Source organism: Ostrea edulis, chromosome 8 (assembly GCF_947568905.1).
Source record: "Ostrea edulis chromosome 8, xbOstEdul1.1, whole genome shotgun sequence".
Classification (NCBI taxonomy): domain Eukaryota; kingdom Metazoa; phylum Mollusca; class Bivalvia; order Ostreida; family Ostreidae; genus Ostrea; species Ostrea edulis.
In genome coordinates, this window is record NC_079171.1 from 23541498 (window position 1) to 23568134 (window position 26637).

General features: G+C 33.9%; 1 protein-coding gene across 3 annotated transcripts in view; it reads left to right on the top strand.

Moving 5' to 3' along the window:
* Positions 1 to 26281, top strand: part of LOC130049477 (uncharacterized) — a 42869-nt gene extending 16588 nt beyond the window's left edge. For 2 of the 3 annotated variants that reach the window (XM_056147203.1, XM_056147204.1), the window contains 9 exons: positions 3110 to 3163; positions 6621 to 6677; positions 7063 to 7145; positions 9114 to 9164; positions 11188 to 11280; positions 12072 to 12194; positions 13946 to 14179; positions 14290 to 14556; positions 20447 to 26281. In XM_056147203.1, the coding sequence (XP_056003178.1) occupies positions 3110 to 3163; positions 6621 to 6677; positions 7063 to 7145; positions 9114 to 9164; positions 11188 to 11280; positions 12072 to 12194; positions 13946 to 14179; positions 14290 to 14556; positions 20447 to 20598 (1114 nt within the window). In that variant the 3' untranslated portion in view covers positions 20599 to 26281. Of the gene's footprint in view, positions 1 to 3109; positions 3164 to 6620; positions 6678 to 7062; positions 7146 to 9113; positions 9165 to 11187; positions 11281 to 12071; positions 12195 to 13945; positions 14180 to 14289; positions 14739 to 20446 lie in introns of those variants that run through there. The other variant, XM_056147205.1, reaches the window with a different exon arrangement.
* Positions 26282 to 26637: the final 356 nt, after the last annotated feature.

Here is a 26637-nt window from a genome sequence, read left to right on the forward strand (position 1 = left end):
TAGTGCAAATTCAAGTTAATTGTAAAACTCATGGCCCCAAGGGTAGGATGGAAAAACAATAGGGGTTGAACATTTTATATACAAATATATAGGAAAATCAAGTTCTGAAGAATCATAAGGCCAAATAAGTTTACATTTACGAAAAAGCTTCCAGACATAGTACATATTCAAGTTTCCAAACACCCCACCCCCGTATGTGGGTAGGTTGGGACCACAATAGGGGATCAAAGTTTGACATAAAAATATATTTGAAGATTTTTTAAAATCTTCTCAAGAAACACTGGGCCAGAAAAGTTTACATTTACTTACTAAATACCCCCGGGAAATTACAATGATACATACATGTACACTATTTATTGTTTTCCTTGATTTTTTAAGAAGTTTAAATCCCGGAAGTACGCGCAATACCTTGATTAGCATTAATAACACATCTCACTGTATTATTTGCTGTTTCTCATCAAATGAACACAATCAAAATCTAGACCAATACATATTGGTCCATCAACGTATCTGCGCCGTCATGCATTGTAAATCTTTTAAATGAATACAAGCCAAATCTAGCATTACAGTCAGAATCGAAGTCGCGACTTGTGGTGCCAAAAATTAGAACTCAGTTGGGCTGTAGCACAACTATGGAATGACCTTCCAGATGACATCAAGACGTCAACATATCTTGAATTTAAAAATAAAAACCGATTTAAACTCATTTCTATAAATTAGCTTTTAGACTGTTTTTATTATCAAATACCATAAAACCTTTTAACTATCAATATTAATTATATAGTTTTATTTTGAACTCTATATATCAAGAACCCTTCATGTAATTGTTTAGGAACAGTGGTAAAACTTTAATCTTTTATTGTGGGCCCACCCTAACCCTGGAGCAATGATTTTAACAACGTGAATCTGCACTATGTAAGGAAGCTTTCATGTAAATTTGAACTTTTCTGGCCCAGTAGATAAATTTTAAATGGCCCCACCCTATTTTTGCATTTTTGTGACTTTTTCCCATTTGAAGGAGGTATTAACCTTCAATTGAACAATCTTGAATTCTCTTAATCTATGGATGATTTGTACCAACTTTGATCTTGACATTGGCCCATTGGTTTTAGAAAAGATGAAAATGTGAAAAGTTTACAGACAGACGGACAGATGAACGGCTAGACAGAAGGTGATCATAAATGCTCACTTGATCTTTCAGCTCAGGTGAACCAAAATGGTATAATTTTAAAATACTGATGGATACTAATGTTTTACAGCATATTCGTTTACATTAATGATTTGTGTTAGCCTACTTGTAAAACAAAGTGTTTCTTTCCCTGAAATATGATCCTATTATTATATGAACATCAGGTGGATGAAGTGTTGTTTCTTCGTACAATTCGTCATTATTATTTAAGACTTCAACTTACCTTTTACAGAATTTTAAACCAGACGTTGAAGTGTCTGAAAACTTCAAGGAACATTTTACAACCTTTCAAACCATACAATAATGTTTCTGTAAGCTTAAGCCATACAACCCCTTAGAAATTAAATATTCATTGAAAATATTCACCTATTGTCTTGCTGCACGTTAGATATTTTTAAATTCCGATTTCTTTTTCATATTTGTGAGTACTCTTCTTTGGATTTTGCGAGCTTCTGACTTGAATTTTAATCGGCAGCCATTTTGCTTCTGTTAAATGTGAAAGTGAAGTAGCTCATGTTATTCATTTTTCGATACAACGACCATAAATATTCAGAAGCTGGACATCAGGTGGGGGAAATTATCAACCTATATTATGTAACGTTATATTATTTTATGCTATCATAACATTACCCTCTACATGGATCACGGTGCACGACTATCAATATAAAGGCTACCTGTTATGCTATAGCATTTATGATAAAATGATGTGCTTGAATGCTTGGAATACAGTAAAATACTCTTATATCGAATTCACGTTTATTATAAAGTGATATTTATATTCACATAAGATTAATTGATGAATTGATTATGGCTTTACTCCGTTTTGACAGTATTTCAGCCATTTTACGGCGAGTTCCACGTAAGAAGAACATGGAAAAAATGTTATTGTATATAAGGAAGTTTGGTTATAACAAACTGTTTTTTCTACCACTGGTGGCTCCTTTAACCGTGTTTTACTGTACTCGTTATTTTACCCAGTTTCCATGCTTTTTTGCTGTCTCATATCTGCCATTCGTTTCTCCAGCTAGATTATATCATTGAGGGAGTCGGCAAGAGTGCGGTTCTCCGAGAGCAAGCCTATTTCCCTTAGCAAAGCTGGAGAAAATAGACTTGTTCTAGGGAAACTGTAATCTTGGTGACTCCCTCAATATTATATTTTAACCATTTTGTTAGAATGATACAGACATTCATACCATAATAAAGCTTCCAATTGATACCATATTGAAAACCAGGACCTACTCAACATTGTTTATATCATTGGGAACTCGTGATGTAATATCATCTTAAAATGAATATTCATGATAGTCCTTCAGAATCACACGTAAATTCCGTAAATTAAAACGAAGGAATAGATGCCGTCAATGTAGACAACATTAAATCAGCAAATGTGAAATAGAAACAGGGATGCTTACTCCTCCTAGGCACCATATCCCGCCTCTTGTATATCCAGGGGTCCGTGTTTGTCCAACTATCTATTTTGTATTGCTTATGGGATTTATGAGATTGATCAATGTTCGATATCTTTAACTGTACATATATCATTTTTGCATGTACATATATACAGTGCAATTTATATATGCATATATGTTGATCTCACTCTTCGATTTTTTAAACTATAAAACAATCCTTTCCTTTCCTATCCTCGTTATATTCTTCAGTTTGTCACCAATACAATGTTTATAAACTGTCAGTCAATTACCTCCCTGCATTTAATAGTTATGGCCATGTTTTTGTATCACTTGTATGGTAAATAGAATGTTTTCGACAGTTAATGCGCATCTACTGTTGAATGTAACTTTACGCACAGTTTGAAAACTTCATCTACATTTCTGTGACATCCCATAAATAGTGAAGTCCTAAACTTTGAAACAGACCAGATAAGAATTACACTAACATTATTCATAATTTACTTTATTTCAGAGTTACTATGTCTTCAACTGAAAATACAACTACGCTGGTTATCGATGCTAGAGAGTAAGTCTTACAATTATATATTTAGTTTTTGTGAGCATCATCTTAATGACAAGGTTCAATTCATATATGTACAAGTCGTTTTTAAATATGATGCTGATTGTAAATTGAATGTCAAGCTGTCATGACTGTTTATATACTAATGTCGCATCAAATATGGTGATGGGGAAGGAAGAAAATTGAATAGTATTACTGGAAGCCAGTAAGTATAACCAGATACAATCTTATATAGACGAGTCCATTTATTCAGAACGTGTGAATGTGTGCGTATGGTAAAGAGCTGGAATACAATATATAACAAATCAATTCATAGTTCCAGAAAACAAAATATCAGTAAATGAATAATCATAATTACAAAAATAAACACTACTAGGTATAATGAAAATTGTAAATAATGCTGCACTTTGTCCTAGATAGCAATTCATAATTAGGAGGTTATATATTCGTTATTTAAACAATAAGAAATAAATGTAATAAGAATGAAGTATTATTGTATTGCCGTATAATTTCACTGTATGCAAATGTAAAGAAAAACACTCGAGAATTTACAACTTCGAATGTAAACACGGGAAAATATGGCGTCTTACATAGACTAGCCAGGGTAACAATTTGCAGGATGAAATAAGCATGGGCACGAATAACACCATGAAAACTACACTTATGCATTCTATAATATATATGTAAATGTAGGAAAACAACTTACATTTTGCAAGGACAGGGAGACGATGACTGTAGCCAAAAAATGTATACTAGCGTGTGGCGGGATCACAATGTTACGTTGGAGCAACGTGCATAATAATAACTCCCAAAGAGTTCCAAGACAAGAGCAAATAACTCTAATAGAAAAATATGTACAAAGATGGATAAATCTTACATTCCATTTCATTAATTACTTTTATTAAAGAAAAACCATGCTCCGGGAGTCGAGGAAAAATAAAGAAAGTTTCTTCATGGATCTGTACAGACAGTTTATTGTAAACTGCTATTATATTTTTACCCTTGGCAATCAATCGGGATATTAGCTAAGATACTGCTTCTTCTTTATGATATCTTACTACGGATACTGGTGTTGTAGCATAGATCCCCGTCGTATAGAATTTCCCCTTTGAGAAAAAAGCCGGGTTTTTCTTGGAGGGAAAAACGGCCTAGGAGATAATTCCCCTCCTCTTGTTTCTGGATTGTACCTAATTTAACGCATTTTGTGCACCATTCGATAACACAGAATCTGATGAGTTTCGTTTAAACAAATAGAAATCTCGTTCAAACCTTCAATGTACCATATAATATTTATATATATTATTCATAAACGTTTTTTGAAAGACCCATGGTATATGTACAATATAAGTTAAAAGTAAGAGTCTTACAATAGAATGAGTCACCCCTCCCTAAAAAGCTTCTTACAACCATTCAATGATATATGCTACTCAGAAAATTATGATTTAGAAAACAGCAAAACATTTGCACAGGCTTTACTATGGCTAAAATACATATTTATTCCATGGAAAATATTCTTATATGTGCATTTTGAAAATTTATACACTATACACTAATATCTATATTAAATTGTTGTGAAATTGTTAAAAAAGAGAACCGAAATCTATCCAAAATATCCGTACAATTTATGCATGTAATTATATTAACTTACATTGTTGTGTGATCAAAGAAAAACAAAGTCTTTTGAAAGAAAAAAAATCTTAATTTATCTTATTTGGGATATATATCCGATGCCTTTCAGATGATAAATAACCATTAGCTTCAAAACAAAGAAGGGGAGGAGAGGTCAAAAAATAGAGTATGTCTACCACCCAATATTAGACATGTATTTCTATGTTCAGAGTGTATTAACCCTTGACCATTGACCATGCGACCTCAACATTTATAGGGATCATCTACTCTTATGATGTACCAATGTATCAAGTTTAGTCTCAAATCATTCTCAATATATACAATATACATGTATTACTATGTCCAGTTTGACCCCTGACCTTATGAACACAGAATCAATAGGCTTCATTTTTATCCTTATGATGTACCAGTGTGTCAAGTGTGATGTCTGTCAAGGACTTGGTTCTCAAGATATTGAGCAGACAGTATCTTTCTATGTTCAGAGTAGATTGACCCCTGACCTTTGACCATGTAACATCAAAATCAATAGGGACCATCCCCTTTTTAAGATGTACCTATGTACCATGTTTGATGTATGTCAAGCAAAGGGTTCTCAATGTATTGAGCGGACAATATCTTCCCGTTTCCAGTTTGACCCTTGACCTTTAACCATGTGAACTCAAAACCAAGGTTTATCTACTCTTTACGATGTACCAGTGTACCAAATTTGATGTCTGTCAAGTAAAGGCTTCTTTGAAAATATATTGAACGGACAGTATCTCCCTGTGTCTAGAGTGGATTGAACCTTGACCATGAGGCCTCAAAATCAATGGGGGCATTTTAAGTTTTAAGGGTTCTCAAAATATTGAGCGGACAAAACATGTCTACAAATATACCTACCGACATATGCAAAACAATATGCCCCCTCTTTTTCAAAGGTGGTTATACAATTAAAGAATACTATTACCGCAATAAGAATAAGAATGCATAAGTTACAACCGTATACCCACAATTACTTATTAGTAAAATGAATCGTCCTACTGGTAAATATAAGACACTTCTTTTACCCACAATTAAATAACAATTGGATATCTATACCAGTAATGAAATACAAAAAATAACAATGTGGTAAGTATGCCTAACCATAGTCGACAAATACCTAATTGTTGAAAAGAAATCAAAATTGACGGTTTTACATTCTAGTAATGCAACAGGAAACGGATGGATACCTAAAATAGAAGGAGGGGGAAGTTCTATGCTGGGGTGCCTTTTCCTAATACGAAAAGAGGGGTCCAGGTTAATTCTCCCTTGGGAAAAATTCTATGCTGGGTCCATTTCGGTGTTCCCTGGGGAAATTCTATATGGGGAAAGTTAACCACAACATTGGTGCCATGCTGACTGCCTCTTCGACCAATGGGCTGATCCTCAACATGCAAGGTGAAGATAACGAACAGTGATCAATCTTGTAACTCCTATAAGCAATGCAAAATAAATAGTTGGGCAAATACGAACCCCTGGACACCAGTGGTGCCTAGGAGGAGTAAGCATCCCCTGTTGACCGATCACATCCGCCGTTAAACCTATATATGTATCATTAGTAATTTGCGCATCGTGAACCAACGCATTAAACAAATAGGACGTGTCCTGATTTGCTCACCAGAAAACATTCAACGTGCAATTTGAAGTGTAAATACGTTTACAGATTTAGTGTAGATTCAGTGCTATTTTTTCTTCTTCTTGTATATATTTAGCAATCTTTTGAAAATCTTTATGTTTGTCCTGAGGAAGGGACAGTTCGTCCCGAAACAGAGACATAATCTCAATTAACTTTTACATTGTATTGTTCTTTATGTAGCGTGACTGGACCACATGTGAACAAATCTGATTTTGACTCTGACAGCGTCATAACCTTGTAAGTGTCATTTTTTAAAACTTAATATGCATGTATACATGTATTTGTACCGTTCAATATCAGATATATAACCCACTATATGATAGTATAAAATATGTAATATAATAGCACGGTTTTGCATAGCTACGATGCAAGACCTGTTCTACAGGTAAGTTTTGCATCGTATATGTTGAAATGGGAAAGCTTGATTTGCAATTAATATTGACTTAATGTCAGTGTATGTAATTTTAAATTCGAACAAATTGTGATACTCATTGGTCTTCAATGTTTCCGAAATGTTTACATATGTCTAGGTATACACACATACGATTACATTCATAAAATAATACAGTTGGTAGTATTTTATTGTCTTGTTAGTGTCATCAATGATCATTGTTCATTGTAGACTCATCGTGCTACTGGTCGTGTTGTCTGCAATTGTAATAGGTGGAACAGTGGGCTTTTTTCGTAAAAGGGAGAATGTCACAGGTTTGTGTTTTTGTATATAACTTTTAAGTGACTGTTTTTAATCATGTGTTTTTTTAAAGGTGGGTAGAGTAGGATTGATGATCATTTCTAACTGACCTTTGTCATTCAAGTGACGTATTGCGACTGCTATCTTTTCATAGTCAATCTAATAAATCCTGTAAAAATACAAAATCAAAAGCAGGGCACATAAGGCTCCCAAGAACCAGTGGTTAAGGAAATGTCTTACATTGAGTGTGAACAATTCAGCTGTTTTTCGAAGATTTCTTAGTCAATTATCACCAAAAATAGTGGTCAGTACTATCATTTCTTAGGTTAGAGGAATGTCAATTACGCATTTCCCATTAGAAACTTAGAAGTGAGAATGAAGCTAAAAAAGAAAAGAAGAATCATGATTTTCAACGTTCAATATCAACGAATCTTAATAATTCATTTGTAGCACATAACCCGACGCATAATTTTAGTCTTGTAGTAGCATTGGCAAATTTGTTACCATCAGGTGAAAAGTTTAACTGCTGGAGTGAGACTGAATCGATCATACACCATAAATTAAAAACTGAATTCATGATAAATCTGATGTCATGGTGACCGTCAGAACCATTGACTGTTTTGTTTTTACAGATGTTAACGCATAAAATTGAGTTGCGATTAAGAATTAAGGATAAATTATGGGGCACTTGCAAAGTCCAGCCTATCATACCCGAAATACTTCAGTTACGACACATCAAATATATATTAGTAGGATTCTAATAGATAAGATTTATTCGTTGAAAACTAATCAAATTATATAAACGACGCAAATTTTTAGCTCACCTCAAGCGACGGTTCAAGTGAGCTTTTCTGATCAAAATTTGTCCACTGTCGTCGTCGTCGTCGTAGTTGTAAACTTTTCACAATTTTATCTTCTTCCCCAGAACCACTAAGTAAATTTCAACCAAATATGGCAGAAAGCATCCTTGGGTAAAGGGCTTTCAAATTGCAGGGCTCCTTCAAAGGGGTGATAATCACACAAATGCAAAAATAAGGTGTAGTCATTTAAAAATCTTTTTAAAGAACTCCTGGGTCAGAGGAGCTGAAATTTACATGAAAGATTCTTGACATAATTCAGATTCAAGTTTGTTGAAACATGGCCCCTGGTGTTAGGTTGGGCCACAATAGGGGATCAAAGTTTTACATGGGAATACATTAGAAAAAATCTTTGAAAATCTTACACTTATTCTACAGAACCATTGGAAGAGCTAAGATTTCCATGAAAGTTTCCTGGCATATTGCAGATTCAAGTTTGTTAACATAATGACCCCCAGGGTTAGGATGGGGCCAACATAGGGGATCAAAGTTTTACATACAAATATTTGGGAAAAATCATTAAAAATCTTCTTCCCAAAAACCACTGGACCAGGGAAGTAGAAATTTGCATGAAAGCTTTCTGATATAGTGCAACATTAGGTCTGTTAAAATCATGGCCACCGAGGGAAGGATGGGACCACAATAGGGGATCAAAGTTTTACATACAAATATTTAGAAAAATCAGTAAAATCCTCTGAAGAATCATTGGGCTAGTAACGTTTACATTTGTATGAAAGCTTCTTGATATAGTGCATATTCAAGTTTCTTCAAATCATGGCCTCTAGGTGTAGGATGGGGCTGCAATGGAGGATCAAAATTGTACATACTAATATATAAAGAAAATCTTAAAAACATTCTTCTTAAGAACCATTAGACCTATAGTAAAGCTGTCTGACATATTACAGATTCAAGTTCCTAAAAATCATGGTATCCGGGGGGTAGGTTGGGGCCACAATAGGGACCAACGTTTTACATGCAAATATGTATGGAAAATCTTTAGATATGGATCAAGGTGACTCAGGTGAGCGATGTGGCCCTTGGCCCTCTTGTTATAGATATTTCTATTCAGAGATATTGATATTTTATATATGTTTGCTCAACTCTGTATTTTGTATTTTATTTTAGGAGCCATGAGATTTATCAGAAGTAAAATCAGGTGCCTAAGAAAAGTACAATGTACGTATCCCCTGTCCACCAGTCCGCCATGAGCACCATGTTTTGATCAAGTAAATGGAGTGACCCGTAATCAAAATTAGTGTACCAAGAACAGCCTAACAATTGGTTTTATTAATAAACAGGATCATTATAACAAAGTCTTACTTTAAGCGAGATTGTTAAACCCCCTGCATGCTTTTCTCCTTCCAAATCAAACAAATTGATATCACAAACAATACATATGACACTAAATATCTTTGCATTCACTTTCGAGTTTACGATTTTGAAGTTACATAACGAATGTTGAAAAATAATTAACACTAGCATGACACTTGATCAATTTTCCAAATAGCGCTCTTGCAAAAGCTTTGCTTGTTATCTTTTCAAATGATTTCCCTATGACTAGACAAAAGCTTACGATATACATCTTTTCCCTATATGGCTGATTGGTTGCATATTGTTTTACGTCCCTCTCGAGAATATTTCACTCGTATGGAGACGTCACTTATGTCAGTGAAGGGCTGCAAAATTTAAGCCTATGCTCTGCGCTTACGGCCATTGAATAGGGAGGGATCTTTATCGTGCCACACCTGCTGCGACACGGGACCTCGGTTTTTGCGGTCTCATTGGAAGGACCGCCCCCATTTAGTCGCCTCTTTCGACAAGCAAAGGGGTACTGAGGACCTATTCTCACCCGGATCCCCACGGAATGTCCCAATTTGGGCATAAATTACTGATCTAATGTAATGCGTACTCATTGTGTATATAGAATATAAGTCATTGGTGCATATTTGACCAATATTAGCAATAAATGGTTTAATCTGATTACTTGTTTTAAAAAAATGAAATCATGAAAACATTATAAGACAGTTGAGTGGATTTACATCAGTTGAAAACAATGTCGATGTAAGGTATTTTTTTATACATGAAAATTGAAAGAAAGAAAACCTGAATATATTCAATGCCTAAGGCTGAAATTCATGTGCAGTACATCTAGTTATCATATATTGATAAATATTTTCTAACTTTCAATGTGTTTGTAGTTGTTTGTGTTTCGTTCCCATTCACTCATATTGTGAGGTCACCAGTTGTAGACGAAGTATCACAAATTTAGACCTATGTTTAGCGCTTACGTTTATAGCAGTGAGGGTTCCTTAAAGTTTCAACGCCTGCCGCGACATGAAAACTTCGTTTTTATGTTCATATCCGAAAGAGATGTGATCCTCACTTCGAAATGCCGAGTGTTTTGGCAAAGGAAGAGTTACTAGTCTTGGCGGAGTTCAAACTTGCGACCTCCCGGTTACGAAACGAACGCTTTACCACTGCGTTACCGCGACCAATACTTCCAACGTGTTTTCCTTCAGTATTTTTACTAAATGTAATGATAGCCATTTCCTCATGAATGCGATATAAATGTGAACAATGTGCGCGTGAATCTTGATAAATTTTCTAGCAGTAAATTCGTTAGAAATTAAACTGAAATATACAAAAATTAGATTTTAATTTTGAAAACACGTGAGTGTATGAAGAGCAACGCTTCACGTTCACGCCAGAATACTTTTCATGCTAACGCGCTTCACGAAAAGGGAGTTTGTAAGAGTTAAGAGATTGATCATTGTTCGTTATGTTTACCTTTCATACTGGCGTGAAGCATCGCAGTTTATATTTATTTCATCAGTATTATCAGTAGTTTATCCTTGTTATTTGCTTTAACGAGCTCTCTCTCTCTCTCTCTCTCTCTCTCTCTCTCTCTCTCTCTCTCTGTATATCATAGAAAAATGCTAATGTAAATGTTAAGTAAAGGGAATAACTTACACTTTCAATGTATTACTATGATGCAAGATAGTTCCCTTTTCTCCACATTTACATTATGATATTGATATGATATACAAAGAGAGATACACAAAGCTAAAACAAATATCATTGATAAAGTAATGAAAGATAAAATGTTTTCCCTTTAAGAAATGAATATCAGTTTTGAAAATATATGAAGTTATGAATTGGGATAATTCACACCAGATTTAAATTCAATGCTTGTTTGTAGTGTCTTCCACAGATCCTAACAGCAGCATCCCCATGCTTAATGCCGGGGGAGAAGGCGACGGTGCTGCTACATGTACATGTACGTCCAATGGAGGTCAGTGTATTAAAAGAATACAGTGCATGGCAATGTTTTTCTAGAGTCCGAATTATCTTTGTTTTTCCCCCTTTCAAAGATATTCTCTTAGATTTGGTTGTAAGATTGAGGTCGATATCGGGTAATATTCATTATTCCCCATCAGAGTGAAACCGATATCATTTAAGGTATTCCATGTATAATGAAAGCATAATGAACAATTTTGAAGGATTTAGATCAACATAAAAAATTATTGTTAAATAATGATGAAAGTGAAGTAGATGAAATTCACATAACTGGTAAACGATGAGAAGCTGACCTTTTTGCACTAAGACTTTTTTGGAAGAGTTATCTGCCCTTTGTAAAAATAAGAAAAATCTAATTTTCTAAAAATGTGTGTGGTCAATGATTAATTTTATTTCGTATTTTCATAAAAAGAAAGTGTATGTAACTTTCTACCAAGAGATTAGTGTGGAAATATAATTTGTTTTTAAAATATTGTAATAAAACATGCTTTTCCCGTATACTTCAATGTTAAATTCTAGGTGAAATAAATCAAGCAGTGAACAAAGTTTTGAAAATTCCTATGGTGGATTATTTTCATTTGATGAACCCTTCAAAATGATACTATGATTACAAATATTCCACCATCCCTTTATTAGATATGAAATGTGGTCATCATACATTGAATACCTTAAATATATGGTAGGCAATTCAACTTTTACATTATGTGTGATGTAGAGCGATGCTATATGAATAAAGTGATCAAGTAAAAACTGTGGAACTGTTATGTCATTTTTTTTTCATTTTAGGATTGATACCTGTATATAAGGAGATGAATGTTCTAAAAGCAGCTCACTTGAAAGATTTAATTTATCGTGTGGCAACTGGAATTGCTGATACGAATATCAAGAGACTTATTTTCAATTTGAAAAGTAGGTAATCATTAAACTGTTTTTGTGCCTTTCCGAGTGTTGAGAAATATCTTAACATTCAAAAATCATTTGTTGAATTGCAGGTCTGAGGTAATGCTAAGTAAACCAGTGACGAGTAATACCTCAAATATGTAATTAAAATCCAATGTACTAGTTTCTAATTTATTCTTTAAACCTACCTTAGCATGGTGCATGTAGAAAATTGCATTGCTTAAAAGAATTAGTACTATTTACACAATGAAATCCTAATTTCTATGCCCCCTGCGACTAAAGTCGTGTAAGGTGTTTTTGTTTTGTCTGTCTGTCCAAAACCTAGCCCTGCTTGATATCTCCTGAACTGTTTAAGGCATAACTTTCATTTACTGCTTTCTTATGACAAGAACATGATCTTTGACCTTGGAGTTTAACTCATATTGGTGTTTATATATCTCAACTAATTCGATATGCAAGAGCTTGTTCTGGGTATAGTCAGTTTTTAAATCGAGGTAAGCTACTGACAAACAAGTTGATGGTACAGGGATTTCAACAGTCTCGATTGAAGTCAGCATTTCGCAAATTCTATGGTCGTTATAACGATCTAGTTCGTCAATACGACCTCCCATTGGGTCAAATACTGTCTGACCTGTTTCATACCGATTGTTAAGCCGTTCTTGGCACACTTATTTTGACTGCGGATAACTCCGTTTACCTGATCAGGATATGGGGCTCATGGCGGGTGTGACCGGTCAACAGGGGATGCTTACTCCTCCTAGGCACCTAATCCCACCTCTGGTGTGTCCAGGGGTCCGTGTTTGCCCAACTATCTATTTTGTATTGCTTGTAGGAGTTATGAGATTTATCACTGTTCGTTATCTTCACCTTGCATTTGTAACTTTGACGTTGGAGTTTGTCACATTTCAAAATTCCATTGGGGATTCAGGTTATAATAGATCGTCGGTACTCCTTGCTTATCTTGGTCAAATCCGTCATCAAATTTCATTTACTATATATCTCTCTCTCTCCAATTCAAATTTCAATTCAGACTTTCATGCTGACCTAAATTACAATTCAACAAATGTGCATTTACATGTAACATTTATTATATCACCTTAAGCACACTTCTAATCACTGTCAAGTGTCATTTACATGTAATTCGTTTCATCATATCATTAGTGAAAGGTGAAGATAAAGAACAGTGATCAATGTCATAACTCTTATAACTAATGCAAAATAGAGAGTAGGGCAAACGCGGACCCTCTAAGTCTAAGTTCCCCAGATTATTTTGTTTATGTCTATGATCCGTGCCTATTTTTGTTGATAGCTTGGTCAGAAATTAATAGACAAATGGATGTCAAAATCAATAGAACTGTGCCAAAAATTATTTGATTAGGACGGTCATTTTTGGGGTATTTTTTTTATTTTTGTACTTTTTACGAATGCTTCCGACAGAATACTCTGAAACGATGTAATTTTCGATATAATGTTTCTGATGATATTCTCATGGTGTTAATCGTAACATTGTTTGATATATATCGTGCTGATAACATGGAGCACTGTTCAGACTATTTTGTGCGTACTATACGAATTGTTTACATGACATAGTTTGTAAATAAAATCTTTAAAGTATTAAAATCTATAAAATTTACTTACAAATAATACATACGTTATAACTTGTTCATTACAAACATCGAAATAGGTGTTTGCTTCTTAATTCTAAAAGTATACCATGCCTTACATTTATGTGTCTAGGAATATGCTCTTTATATCTTTAGATGATGTCATCGGCAATAGTGACAGGATGTTGGCGAGGGAACTTGATGAAATTACTGATGGAGAACAATTACTGCTCTTCATGCACAGAATGTTTGATCTGAATTTAAATCTTTGCATTCTTCAAGGTTACCTTGAATTGATAGATGAACATAAACTAGCTCAGGAATGCAAACATTTTGCCAAAAGAAGCAAAGAACCCTTATCATTTTATAGGAAACATACCAATAGAAAAGGTTGGTATTGAATGATAAGTTATTCGGAGTTAAAACCAAACAGAAATTGCATGTTGTAAACAATTTGTTCACTCTTTCGTGATTCGACGCAGTGTTTCTTATAATTATAGGTGTAACTACAGTATATGTCAAACTTGCCAAGGACAGAAGTGAATGCACTTTAAATGATATCGAAAATGTAGCAAGGAATATAGCGCATTTGGTCAACGCAAAACGGAAAGATGTAAGAATCCGCGGTATCTCCGAGGGATGTGTTCTTCTTCACCTGGACGTGACGAATCGCTTTATCTCCACTCTCAAACGATGTAATTTCAATTGCTTGAAGCAATTCGGTGTATTTCGCATCGAAATATCGGATAAGTGCATATTTCATTGCGGTAAGTACATGTATATAGTGTATGTAAATTCATACATATATATCGACTACATGCATGTTGCATTCTGATAAGTAAATGTACTTGTAAAAGCACGTGGATTTATATATAGTGATCTTTTGGTGATGTATATTACAAAAGTTATTTTTGACACGTATATACAAAAATAAATCTATGGTTGGTTGGGTGGTTGTCTATTGTTTAATGTCCCGCTCTAAAATCTTTCACTCGCATGGACACATCAGTATTACCAGTAAAGGGATGCATACGATCGACGGTTGCAGCCTTTGTGCCTGAAAAATCTTTATCGTGCCACATCTACTGTGAAACAGGGCATCGGTGTTTGCAGTCTCATCTGATGTATTGCCCATTTAATCGGCTCTTACAATGTACGAAGCCTATTATATCACGGGAATAAATTGATGTTGATATATTTTTACATAACCCACATGAGAGAACACATGGAATTAAAGAAATATCATTCACTGCAATGGATATTTCGGTAAGGGAAAAAGCTTGTAATTTGTAAAGCTTCAAAGTGTCTTCTACTTCTTGTACATGTGTGTATAAATTGTGATCAAATTGTGGTTGTAAATACTAGTATTTAAAATTTTATTCATCTCAAGGTAAGGTTTGCAACAATTGGGAGATAACTCTTGATATACTTCGGTGCACTTCGCGCTTTATGACGTCACAATGAAAAAATGCGCCACGACATAGGTGTATAATGGGGAAATGTCATAATATTTACTTGTTATCTACTACCGCTGTCAAGTGTCAAACGTCGTGTGTGTAAATATCTATAACAAAATAAAAGTAATGTTTCTCAAATGATCATTTATAAATTATTTTATTTTTTATAAAAGTCTATAATTTGTTTATATATTGTATGCGTAACGGTAATTTCCATTTAATGTTGTGACCTTGAAATCACCACTAATGGGCATCGGCATTTGGAATGCATGGAGAAAATCAGTTATTTGTAAATAACGGTATGACTCTAGTAAAAGATGATGATTGTTACCGCTTGCTGATGTTTTGTGTGAAACCATGATATGATCGCATGTAATCTCTGCAAATCTTGCTGGGAAAAGTAGGATTTATTTTGATGCTGAACGTTATATGTATAATCGATCATTGTTTGTGAATAGTATCCTCACATTTGAGAATGTTCTAAATTAACGAAGATAGGATTTGTCATGACATTCCCAAGCATTGTTTTAAAAAAATGAACCTGACCATGCTTTACCTCTCTAATTACATACACTTTAAATTTCAATGCTATGGAATCTACTTGCGCCGGTGGAGCGATTTATCGCATTAACTTTGAAATGTAGAGAACGCGACTGATATGATCGCGTAAGAATAAAAGAGGGGTCTTCTCTAGTATATCTTAAAACATTCTTAATTTTGTCTAAGGAACATTTTAATTTTGTTTAAGGAACGGCATGGATTATATCGACATAAAAAGTGATTTGTTAAATGCCATTTTTACTAACTTTGATAATTCCCCCTTTCTACATCCGACATTTACCGGACTTTATTTTGTCACGAAGGTTACATTCGTTCAACTACCGTATATACTCTCCGATAAGTCGGATTTTTGGGAGTCAATTTTTGGTCCAAAATTCTATGTCCGACTTACAGGCGTGTCCCCTAGAAGATAGATATTTTTCTAGGCGGCGTAATGTAGTGTTAATTTTAAAGAACTCCGACGATTATCATGGATTACCACACAATGATTATTGTTCACAAATATCTAGACATATCGTATTGTTTATGTATTTTAAAATTATGTATAAAGTACAAGTATCTACATATTTTTATCTAGTTAAAAATTATTTACATACCGCTAACTAATTCTGTCAATTCAATTAATCTACGCAGTTGTGTTAAGTAGGGCCATATACATATGTCAGGAAAAAGCATTAATAAACAGATCAATTTGTGACAAATTCTGTAAACACAACCCTTTTATACAAAAATAATATGTATATATCATTAAGTGCGTATTGACCTCTTATACATTTTTCACCATACCGACAGTCTCTACATCGTGTATGTATAAATCGTTGAATTGGCACGATATCCATATATCAATGCAAGTTGAAGTTAATATAACTTGTAAACATATTAATTTCTTAATTTGAAAAGTGCTGAGAGCAAGTTTATTGTGACTTGTAACATGTCTAATTTTTGCATTGAATATGCAAGATGCGGCGATTTTTGCACATACGAAGTAACATATTTTCTGTTGAAGCCAGAACTTGCTCCCCTAACTTTCCTTTGGCACCGAAGTTCACTTGTCACATAAATCAAACATCTTTCACTTAAAAACCTCGGGGTGTCGTGCCATTGATGAAATTTTTATGTACGGAAACCCTGTTTATGCAAATGAGTCCATTGTGAAAGTAACTATACGTGTAGATTAGGGGCGATATTAAGATCACAATATAATATGGATATTACTTTAGCATGTATGCTATATAAAGAAGAAATTGAAACTTTTTCAATATCAAAGAGAATTAATATAACCCATTTGACAAAAACTTTTACGCGATTGCAGTTTACTGTTTGACCGGTGGTAAATAACGAAACAATATTTTGACATTTCCAACCACAAAAGGACTGTAGATATGTACGTCATGACCTTCATCATGACGTATTTTTCATTGTGACGTCGTGCAATATGTCAGTGCGGTAAAGTATATTTATGTACAGCACTGGTATTAAAGATTTTATGGGGAAAGCCTTAACTCAACCGCGTATCGTTTATCGGTAAAATTGAATTATGAACCTGATTTAATATTGAAATATATGTATACCGCCTGAAATATGTTTCATAAAAGATCGAATATTGTTTACAGATAATTTAGATCATCATTCTTGATTTTTAAAAACTCGACTGTTGATGCAATAAATTATACCGGAATCCCACAATAACAGTTTACGCGAGGCGCATTCATTGAATTCAATCTAGGGGAAAAAAACCAAAGAAACGAAAAACCCAGAATCTTTTAAAATTTCTAATAAATGTGATGCTACAATACTTCACTAATAGATATAATTTATCATTTATGGGCTGGAATTGTATTTTGTTCATGAAAATGATCAATGCACCCTTAAAGGGCTTTTAAAATTTTTACAATTATAAAACAAAGTGACAAATCGTATAAATGAAATAATTCTTTTTAATATGTTACTATGGAAACAAATTCCTATAGGTAATAGTTTTATATGTTTTCGTAAATTTTTATTGTCCAAATATTATGTTTAAAGTGATAATCCTCTGACGTAGATTTTGTAAAGCGGCTCAATATGCATTTTTTGTTGTCACGGCAACAACTATAAATTTTGATCAAGAAATAAAAAGTGTTATTTTTTGTGTGATAAAATACACATTTCTTTACCAATTACTATAAGCTGATAGATGATACCCTTTTTGTAAAAAATTAAAAAAGCTTTTTACCCCATAAACTTGCCTCTTAAAAGTTTTATACCACTAGTATTCTTTTTTGTACAAAGATCCTGAAAATGTAAAACATCACAAAATGAAGCGCATCTAATCAAACAATGACACGAAGATTTTTTTTAAGAAGTCAATTTCTAAAAGATAAATGCCTACTGAACATACTGATATGCAACATGACTTTGTTTGCTACATGTCAAAATGTCGCAAACCTTACCTTACACCGCGTGATTGACCTAAGGGTTTTGATTAATCACCATACATGTAATAACACCGGGAACTTAGATTGATTCAATGCACAAGTACTCTGAAGTTGAAATAAAAGAAATGCTGGAGTTTTTCATTGACAATATCTTGTAGTCTATGGTGATCAGGTTTTCCAACAGTCTGATGGAATTCCCATGGGCACGGATTATGCTCATTTGTTGGCTGGTCTGGTTCTATATTGTTATAAAGCAGAGTTTATCTAAACACTTCTACATAAGAAAATATTTTGCTGTGGCCCTGAATTTGACATTTAGATATATCGACGACGTTTCATCTATTAACGATAATTGCTTTCATTCATATGTCGATTCAATATATTTTTGTGAACTCGAGATAAAAGATACCACAGAGTCATTCACATCAGCTTAGTACTTGTATAAATGATCAAAAATGGATATTGGCGGCAAACTAACAATTCAACTTTAATACAAACTGGATGATTTTAGCTTTTCAATCGTCATCTTCCCTTGTTGATGTAGCAACATTCCATTATCTTCTGCATGTGACGTTTTTATTTCTCAACTGATTTGATACACAACAGTTTGTTCTGCGTATGATGAGTTTTTAAATTAAGGCAGGCTACTGACAAACAAGTTGGTGTTACAGGGGTTTCAGCAGTCTCGTTTACAGGGAAAGGCAACCGTAACCACATTGTCGCTTTGAGGAATAAAATAATACTTACAGATATTTTAAGTGACAGTCTTTAACAATTATCATGTATTTTGAATTACCCGCCGCTAAGAGATCGACAATTGAAATTTAATTTATGATGTCACACCACCGGTTCCGGTTTACATCATCAACAGCACTGTAAACATTACAAGTCACAAACAATTAAGTTTTGAGCCGTAGTTTAGAGATTTGAGCCCATTCTTCCTCAAGAAGGAATTGAAAAAAGAAGACATTCATTCACGTCATAGACCAGGCAGACCGGACACGTTTCTTCATACAAATATCCCGAACCTTAACTTGTCAGTACGCAAATGATGGATTCACAGTCTACACAGTCTTTTCTTTTCAGATGACTTGGTTAAGTCAAGAATTTTGAAAGAAAACCTTTTTTTTCACATCTACCATTCGCATTAGAGCAATTAACAGCTTGATAGGGAGATAACAACCCATTCATTCCTTTAAAAAAATCTACCACATGCATATCTTTCATGATCTTAGAACTCATCAAATCCGGAACAGACGGTGTGACGTCAAAATTATTCATTTTGCAGTCTTCAATACAAAAGAGCTCTACAACATGGTAGCTTCTATAGATGGCGTGAATTTATTTTTTTACGCTCTCATATTAGTACTGAAGTTTTTCTAGGTCGTATATCAACATAATAGTAAGACGAATTTTTATCATATAATTAATCCCATCATTTATCGTGTAAATTGTTTTGGGTTGCCTTCCCCTTTAAAGTCAGCATTTCGCAAATCCTATGGTCGCTATAATGATGTAGTTTGCCAATACAGCCTAATACTGTGTCAAATGCTGTCTGGCGTGTTTCATACCGATTGATAAGCCGTTCCTGGCACATTGATTTTGACTACGGATTACTCCGTTTACTTGATCAAGACATAGGGTTCACGGCGAATGTGACCTGGTCAACAAGGGATGCTTTCTCCTAGGCATCTGATCCCACCTCTGGTATCACCAATGGTCCGTATTTTCCCAACTCTTTATTTTGTATTCCCTATAGGAGTTATGAGATTGTTCACAGTTCTTAATCTTCACTTTTCACGAATCTAAAAAAAGATTATTTACATAGAGTACTGATACTGACGACGGAGAGGGGGTAAATGCGAAGCAACGACTGTATGGTTTTGAGTGTAATGTTTTCGAAAATACATGCATTTTTTTTTTATGAATTCGTGCATCTAAATAAGATATGCCAACAATATGCAACCTGATTTTACATATTGCGGATTCAAGGTTGTTCAAATTATGATTCCTGAGATCGATGTATTTATACAAACGAGATTCGATAAGGCGAATGTTTTGGCACGAGGAATACTTCTGAAGAACATGTAGTAAAATGTAACTTACTCAAATAACAAAATCTCGTGCTCAGCTCCAGGACTTGTAATGATAACATTTTACAGATGAAATGTTGCAGGTAATTGCGTTTTTTTTTTAGTAAAGAATTATATTCATTCTTGTAGACAATCACCATGAAGACGCAATGCCCCAGGATAAATATTCTAGCAAAAGAAAACGACATACTAGAAAATGGAGATACACATCCCCACAACGCCAAAATACACAACCAAAAAATGGGGAAAAAAACAGAAGCTGCAAACGTATGCATAATTAAGAAAGGAGTCATCACGGATATTCTTGAAATATGCAGGAAAGTGCTTGCTTTTTTTTTTTTTTTTTTTAAATCTGTTTCATTTTAAAATTGAACCATCCGTTTCACATTTTGATAAACAATTATTGTGATGTTTTCGAATACTATTTTAAAAACTTGATCTATACGTTCCAAAGAGAAAAACCCAATGTAAATATTTCAATTTTTAAAACTCTTTAGAAACGTATCAAAATGTAAAGCTCGTGGAAGTCAATTTCTGTACAGAAATGAACCCCTCACTGTTGTGGATGACTTTTCATATTTTGGTGTTATCTTTTCTAGAAAGGGTTTATTAAAAGCCTGTAAATTCCGATTTCTTCAGCAAGCTAGAAAAATCATGTTTTATTTACAGTGTAATTCAAGAGAACTACTTATTGATATTGACTTGTTATTGTTTGATGCAATCTCACCCATTTTATTGTGTTGATCTGAAGTTTGGGTTTATGAGAATAATGATTTTATTAAATCATTACATTTAGAATTTTGTAAGTATATTGTTTATTATGAAGGGGTAAAAAGTGCACCTGAAATTGTATTGTGAATGGAAAACTTGTAACAGTATCATGCCAATCTTTATAAAAGCAGGGATGATTGGGTTTTGAGAACGTAAAATAACAAGCAAACAAGAAACGAAGATTTTACGGCATCATCTGGATGTTGCTGATGTTTTTCATTCTAAATGGTTGAATTGTGTTTAAGATATTCTAATTACAACTGATCTATCCCACTTATCGAAAACTGGGACGAAACACGTTACAGAACACTTAATTGCTTAATGGAAAAATCCAACACACAATTTACCAAAGTGTTTGAATCATACAGGTTTTATCAAATTTAGTTTTGAGAAGTATTTCATATATTAATAATCTCATGCATTCAATTTGCAAATATAGATATGGTACTCATAGAATCTCCATTTGTTTAGCATGGTCCAGGAGTTCATGCCCTCAATATTCTTAATTTTATATCTTTGATAGGAGTTATGAGATTGATCGCAGTTCTTTATCTTCACCTTTTTAATTTTATAGTCAGAATATGTACATGTAATTTAGAAGAAATGGGTGATGCGTTTCATTATTTGTTCAATTATGATTATTTGAAAAAAGAAAGATGTAAATTTTTACCCTATGCATTAATATTATTAATGTTTTTGATCTTAAGAATAATCAGGATAAACATGTGTTCATTGGATTAAGTAATTTATGCAAGGTTGTAATGCCATTTTTATGCAATGAAATACAAACCGTACGTGATCTTCCCTTTTTATGATGCCCCCTCTTATCTTCACCCCATATGCTCTTCCATCTATATGATCTTTCAACACTTGTAAACTCTTGTATGTATGTTTTTCTTTTTTACTTGTTTGTTCAACTTATGGAAATGTACGTACTCTTATGCCTTATGTGAGGCCTTGGTCGAATGAAAAGTTTAAAAGTTTTTTGTATACAAATTAGTGAAAGTTAAAGACGATTATTTTCTGATGAAAAAGATATATGTGTTATTTGAAGACTATTTCTCAGAATGTCGCAAGCGAATGTCCTAGTGAATTAGATTATTAGTTTATGATGTTTGTTTTTAGCGTACAGTGCATGATTTCCTTTACCGTATATCGATATTCACTCTGTTTATTATGTTTTCTCGAGTCATTATAACAACTGACCGCTATGCGATGGTATCATAAATAATAATGTGTGGTGTATCGATATCCAATCATGTGGCAACGTTGTGGAGGGACGGTTTCCAAACCACCACTACGTATATCATTATTATGACGTATAAAGTTTGTTATTTTAAGATTTGAGTAGTATCAAACAGATAACGAAAATGTTTCTTATAGTTCAATTTTGTTTTTGAAAATTACGAAATTTTTATCATATTAAAATGCGTTTGTTTGTAAATCTTTGAAAAAAATCATTTTGACTTGTAGAATTAATTTCATAAAGGTCACAAACCCAATATCGGATACCTCAGTCAGACAAGGATTAAATCCGTTAGTTTTCATTATAGTACACTTTCAAAATAAAGAAAAAATGTAGTGAAGAAATGTCAATTTTATGAAGATGTTTATCAACAAGAGGTAAATGAAATATACAACAAATAGAATAATAATCAATGCCGCAAATTCATATCTGGCATTATATAATCACATTTAAGGATATATTTATGTACGAAGTTCATAATTTGCAAGCTAGCTGCTTTATGCAGTATTGTATAAAAAAAATATCTAATTCAATTTGAAAGAAAAACTAACAAACGACATTTCACGACATATAAATAATTGAAAAATTCAACAAAGGAATTTCATTTTAAAATATATATTACTATACCCCCTCCCCGATCAACGAGAAGTGATCAGCACGCAGACTGTAAAATTCTAAGCTAATGTTTTGTTTTAAGTATCATTCATTATTTTACTTTTCAAATGTAATTCGACACAGTAACAGTTTATTCATACACCCCCAATCTCTAAAAGTACTTTTAAAATCAACATGTGAAATAAACCACAGCACCTCCTTGCAATAAGTTGGTAATTTATACATCTAGCATACAAACTCGCTAAATTCGCTTTGGGTGTATATACTTTGAAATTTTATATAAATGTACAAAATCATGACATACATGTAGTTCATTGATGACATGCATTATCATTCTGTGCATTGCACCAACTTCAATGTTTCAGCGAGCTCATGTCCTATTTTGCATATTGCATGAAAGCCCAATATACAGTCCTTATTCGGATAAAAGATAGTGAAAGAATTGGATATCTGTATTTCTGTAAGACAGCATGGAATTGGTGTCCAATCGCCATATTCCGTTGTCAATGTATTCTGACAGTTACGCCCAGTTTCGATATCGAGCGATAATGGTACATCATTATGATATCATTCAATATATTCCAAAACTGCCGTATGTTTCTTTTTTTCGCTTGTACTCTCGTTTCGATCTTACAAACTTTAACATTCCATCACTAATCCTTTCTGACATTCCATTGGTGTCGTCTGTTGCTATAGACGCTTGGTTGTGAAAATGCAAGGTGCGTGTCTCTTATATTATTATAATATTTATGTCTAGTCGATAAATAGCTGTTAAGTTATGTTGTATTTATTAAATATTATTTGAGTTATTTCATTGAGTTTGAACCTATGGATTTAATTACTACAGGAAGGATAAACGTCCGCTTTTACCATTTTCTATTTGGGCAGAACTACTTTTCTGGCTAATCAATGATATTCATACAAATATGAAGGCAGTTTATTTTTCTCTGTTTTCCTTCCACTTTCAAAAACTATGCTACAGGTATATGATAGTTTAATGTACTTGTTTAGTATCGAAAGGAGATCTCGTTGGACATAAAATTGTTGAGTGGGGTGGAAAACAGCAAACAATCAATCGTTGGACATACTTAATATTACACTCAAGGATAAAACCCATTTCTTCACTTTAAAATTTCACTATATATTCATTACTTTTGTATTTCAAAAACTTCACCAAAATTTGATGATTAATAATATTATGCAATATGCCAAATATATACATAATTTACTCAAGAATCGTGACAAATATTACTTTTAGTATTTTTCAAAACATTTTTGTGGGTTGATTTATGAATTACGAGGTAGACGTTTTTAAAACTGCTTTTTAATATGAAGTGTGTACCATTAAGTTCAAATAAAGTTCTTACAACATGATTATTGTAGTGTGTGTTAAAAAACTGTATTACATAACAATCACATTTTTAAATTTAGGCGATTATGTATGAGTTGTGAACTTTTCATAGTGATGGCTAAAGTAGAAATATTTTATCAGCGCTTTAAAGGGGTATGAACTTGATATAAGCTGAAATTATTCCAGTTTTATTTTTCCATTTTTAATGTTTAGAATGCTTAACTAAAGTATTTTAATTGGTCATTAGAAATTTGAATGCCAGTTGTCGATATACATGGGGGACACATAGCTTTTTTATTTGTTATGTAAACATGGCTCTTGTCATGTTTTTATTTACATAGGCAAATATACTACGGTACTTGGACAACAGCTTTTATTATTTACATGTCTATTTATTTAGAGTTCTCAGACGGGGGTCAGGAACTGTTGGAATATATGCACAACATTCGGGTCGCAGCTAGCAGAGTGGGCCATGCTGGTTGGTCCAAGTATGACGAGCAATATCGCCTTAAAAAGAGCGGTACCAATCCTCATCATGGGGGGTTGTGGATTCAGTTTTATGGGTCATATACATATCAGCCTCACAGCTTGAGCAGTCAATTTGGGTTACTGACAGGGATTCGGTCAACAATGGGAATAATTTTCCCTTTCGTGTCAATTTTAGACAAAAACAACAAATCACACAGGGACATAACACCCAGGGCGGGGGACAAGGGGCCAAATATAGCCAAGTCCCCAACAAAATTTCAAAGCCAATGGGTATATGCTATGCCTTCAACAGAGGTTTCTGTTCTTTCAACCCATGTAAGTTTCGACACCGATGCACGGCCTGTGGCGGACCACACCCTCAAGCAAATTGTCCCCAGTAGTGGAATTCATCCAAATTTGTACAGCTTGGGGCATACCCCATCAAATATCTTGAGTTATGTAATGCACTTTCATCATACCCTGTTATACCAGATAGAATTCAGATCATGCATGATTTTAAATTTGGTTTTCCCCTGCATTATGCAGGCCCAAGGACACATAGGGAAGCCAGAAATTTGAAGTCGGCACGCTTAGCACCTATGATTGTAAAACAAAAGTTAGAAAAGGAAGTTAGCTTGGGTAGAATGACAGGCCCTTTTGAGGCCATTCCTTTTCCTACTTTAAGAGTTTCACCAGTCGGACTTGTGCCCCAAAAAGATGGTGACAAACGTTTGATTCATCATCTATCATATCCACAATTCGAGTCCGTCAATTACTTTATTGACCCAGATATTTGTACTGTCAAATATAGTAACGTAGATGAAGTAGTTCTTATGATCCAAAATTTAGGCCGGGGGCTTTTTTTTTTTTTTTTTTTTTTAGCTAAAGCTGACCTGAAAAGTGCTTTCCGTTTACTGCCCATCAACCCAGGTGACTTCGATCTACTTGGCATTAAATGTAATGGTCAATATTATTATGAGAAATGCTTGCCATTTGGTTAGAAACTTTCTTGTGCTCTATTTAACAAATTTAGCACGTTTTTGCACTGGCTACTGGCTAAGACATCTGGTAACCATAACATAATACATTACCTTGACGAATTTTTATTTGGGGGAACATCTCAAGACAACAAATGTAGACACACGTTACAGGTATTTCACCAAGTTAGTGACCGGCTTGGTGTCCCTATCGCTCCATAAAAGGCAGTTGAGCCAACTGCTTGTTTAGATTTTCTAGGTGTTGAATTCGACACCTTGTCCATGCAGATGCGATTGCCTCAAGCTAGAGTTGGTTAAGATAATACAGGACTGCATTGGCGCTAAGAAAATTACCCTATGTGACCTTCAATCTATTATTGGGTCATTAAACTTTGCTTGTCAGGTCGTAGTCGCAGGTCGAGCTTTCATTAATAATAATAATGCTTAATAATAATGATTGGTTTTATAGAGCGCCTTTTCCAGCGTATGTTGCTCAAAGCGCTTTACAATAATCAATGTACATCATTACCCCGGCAGATCTTATATCAATCTAGAACTTTTTCAGCCTCCTAGGAAGCATACAGTGCAATCTACCATTGCAAGCGCTAGAACACTAACATTCTAACAATATATTTCACTGTGTATAGCCAGTTACCCCTTTTACACTTTTACACATTAGGAGGCTGATAGATGCTACTATTGGAATTAGGAGGCCTAATTTCAAAATTAGGGTATCTACTGCCATGAAGTTAGATTTATAGATGTGGTTACAATTCCTTAGTCAGTACAATGGAGTACTATATTTCCTGATAGATTTGGGGTTGCTAATGAAACTATTAATTTTTACACAGATAGTGCTGGGGGTCAGTCAGGTGGTTTTGGTATTTCATTT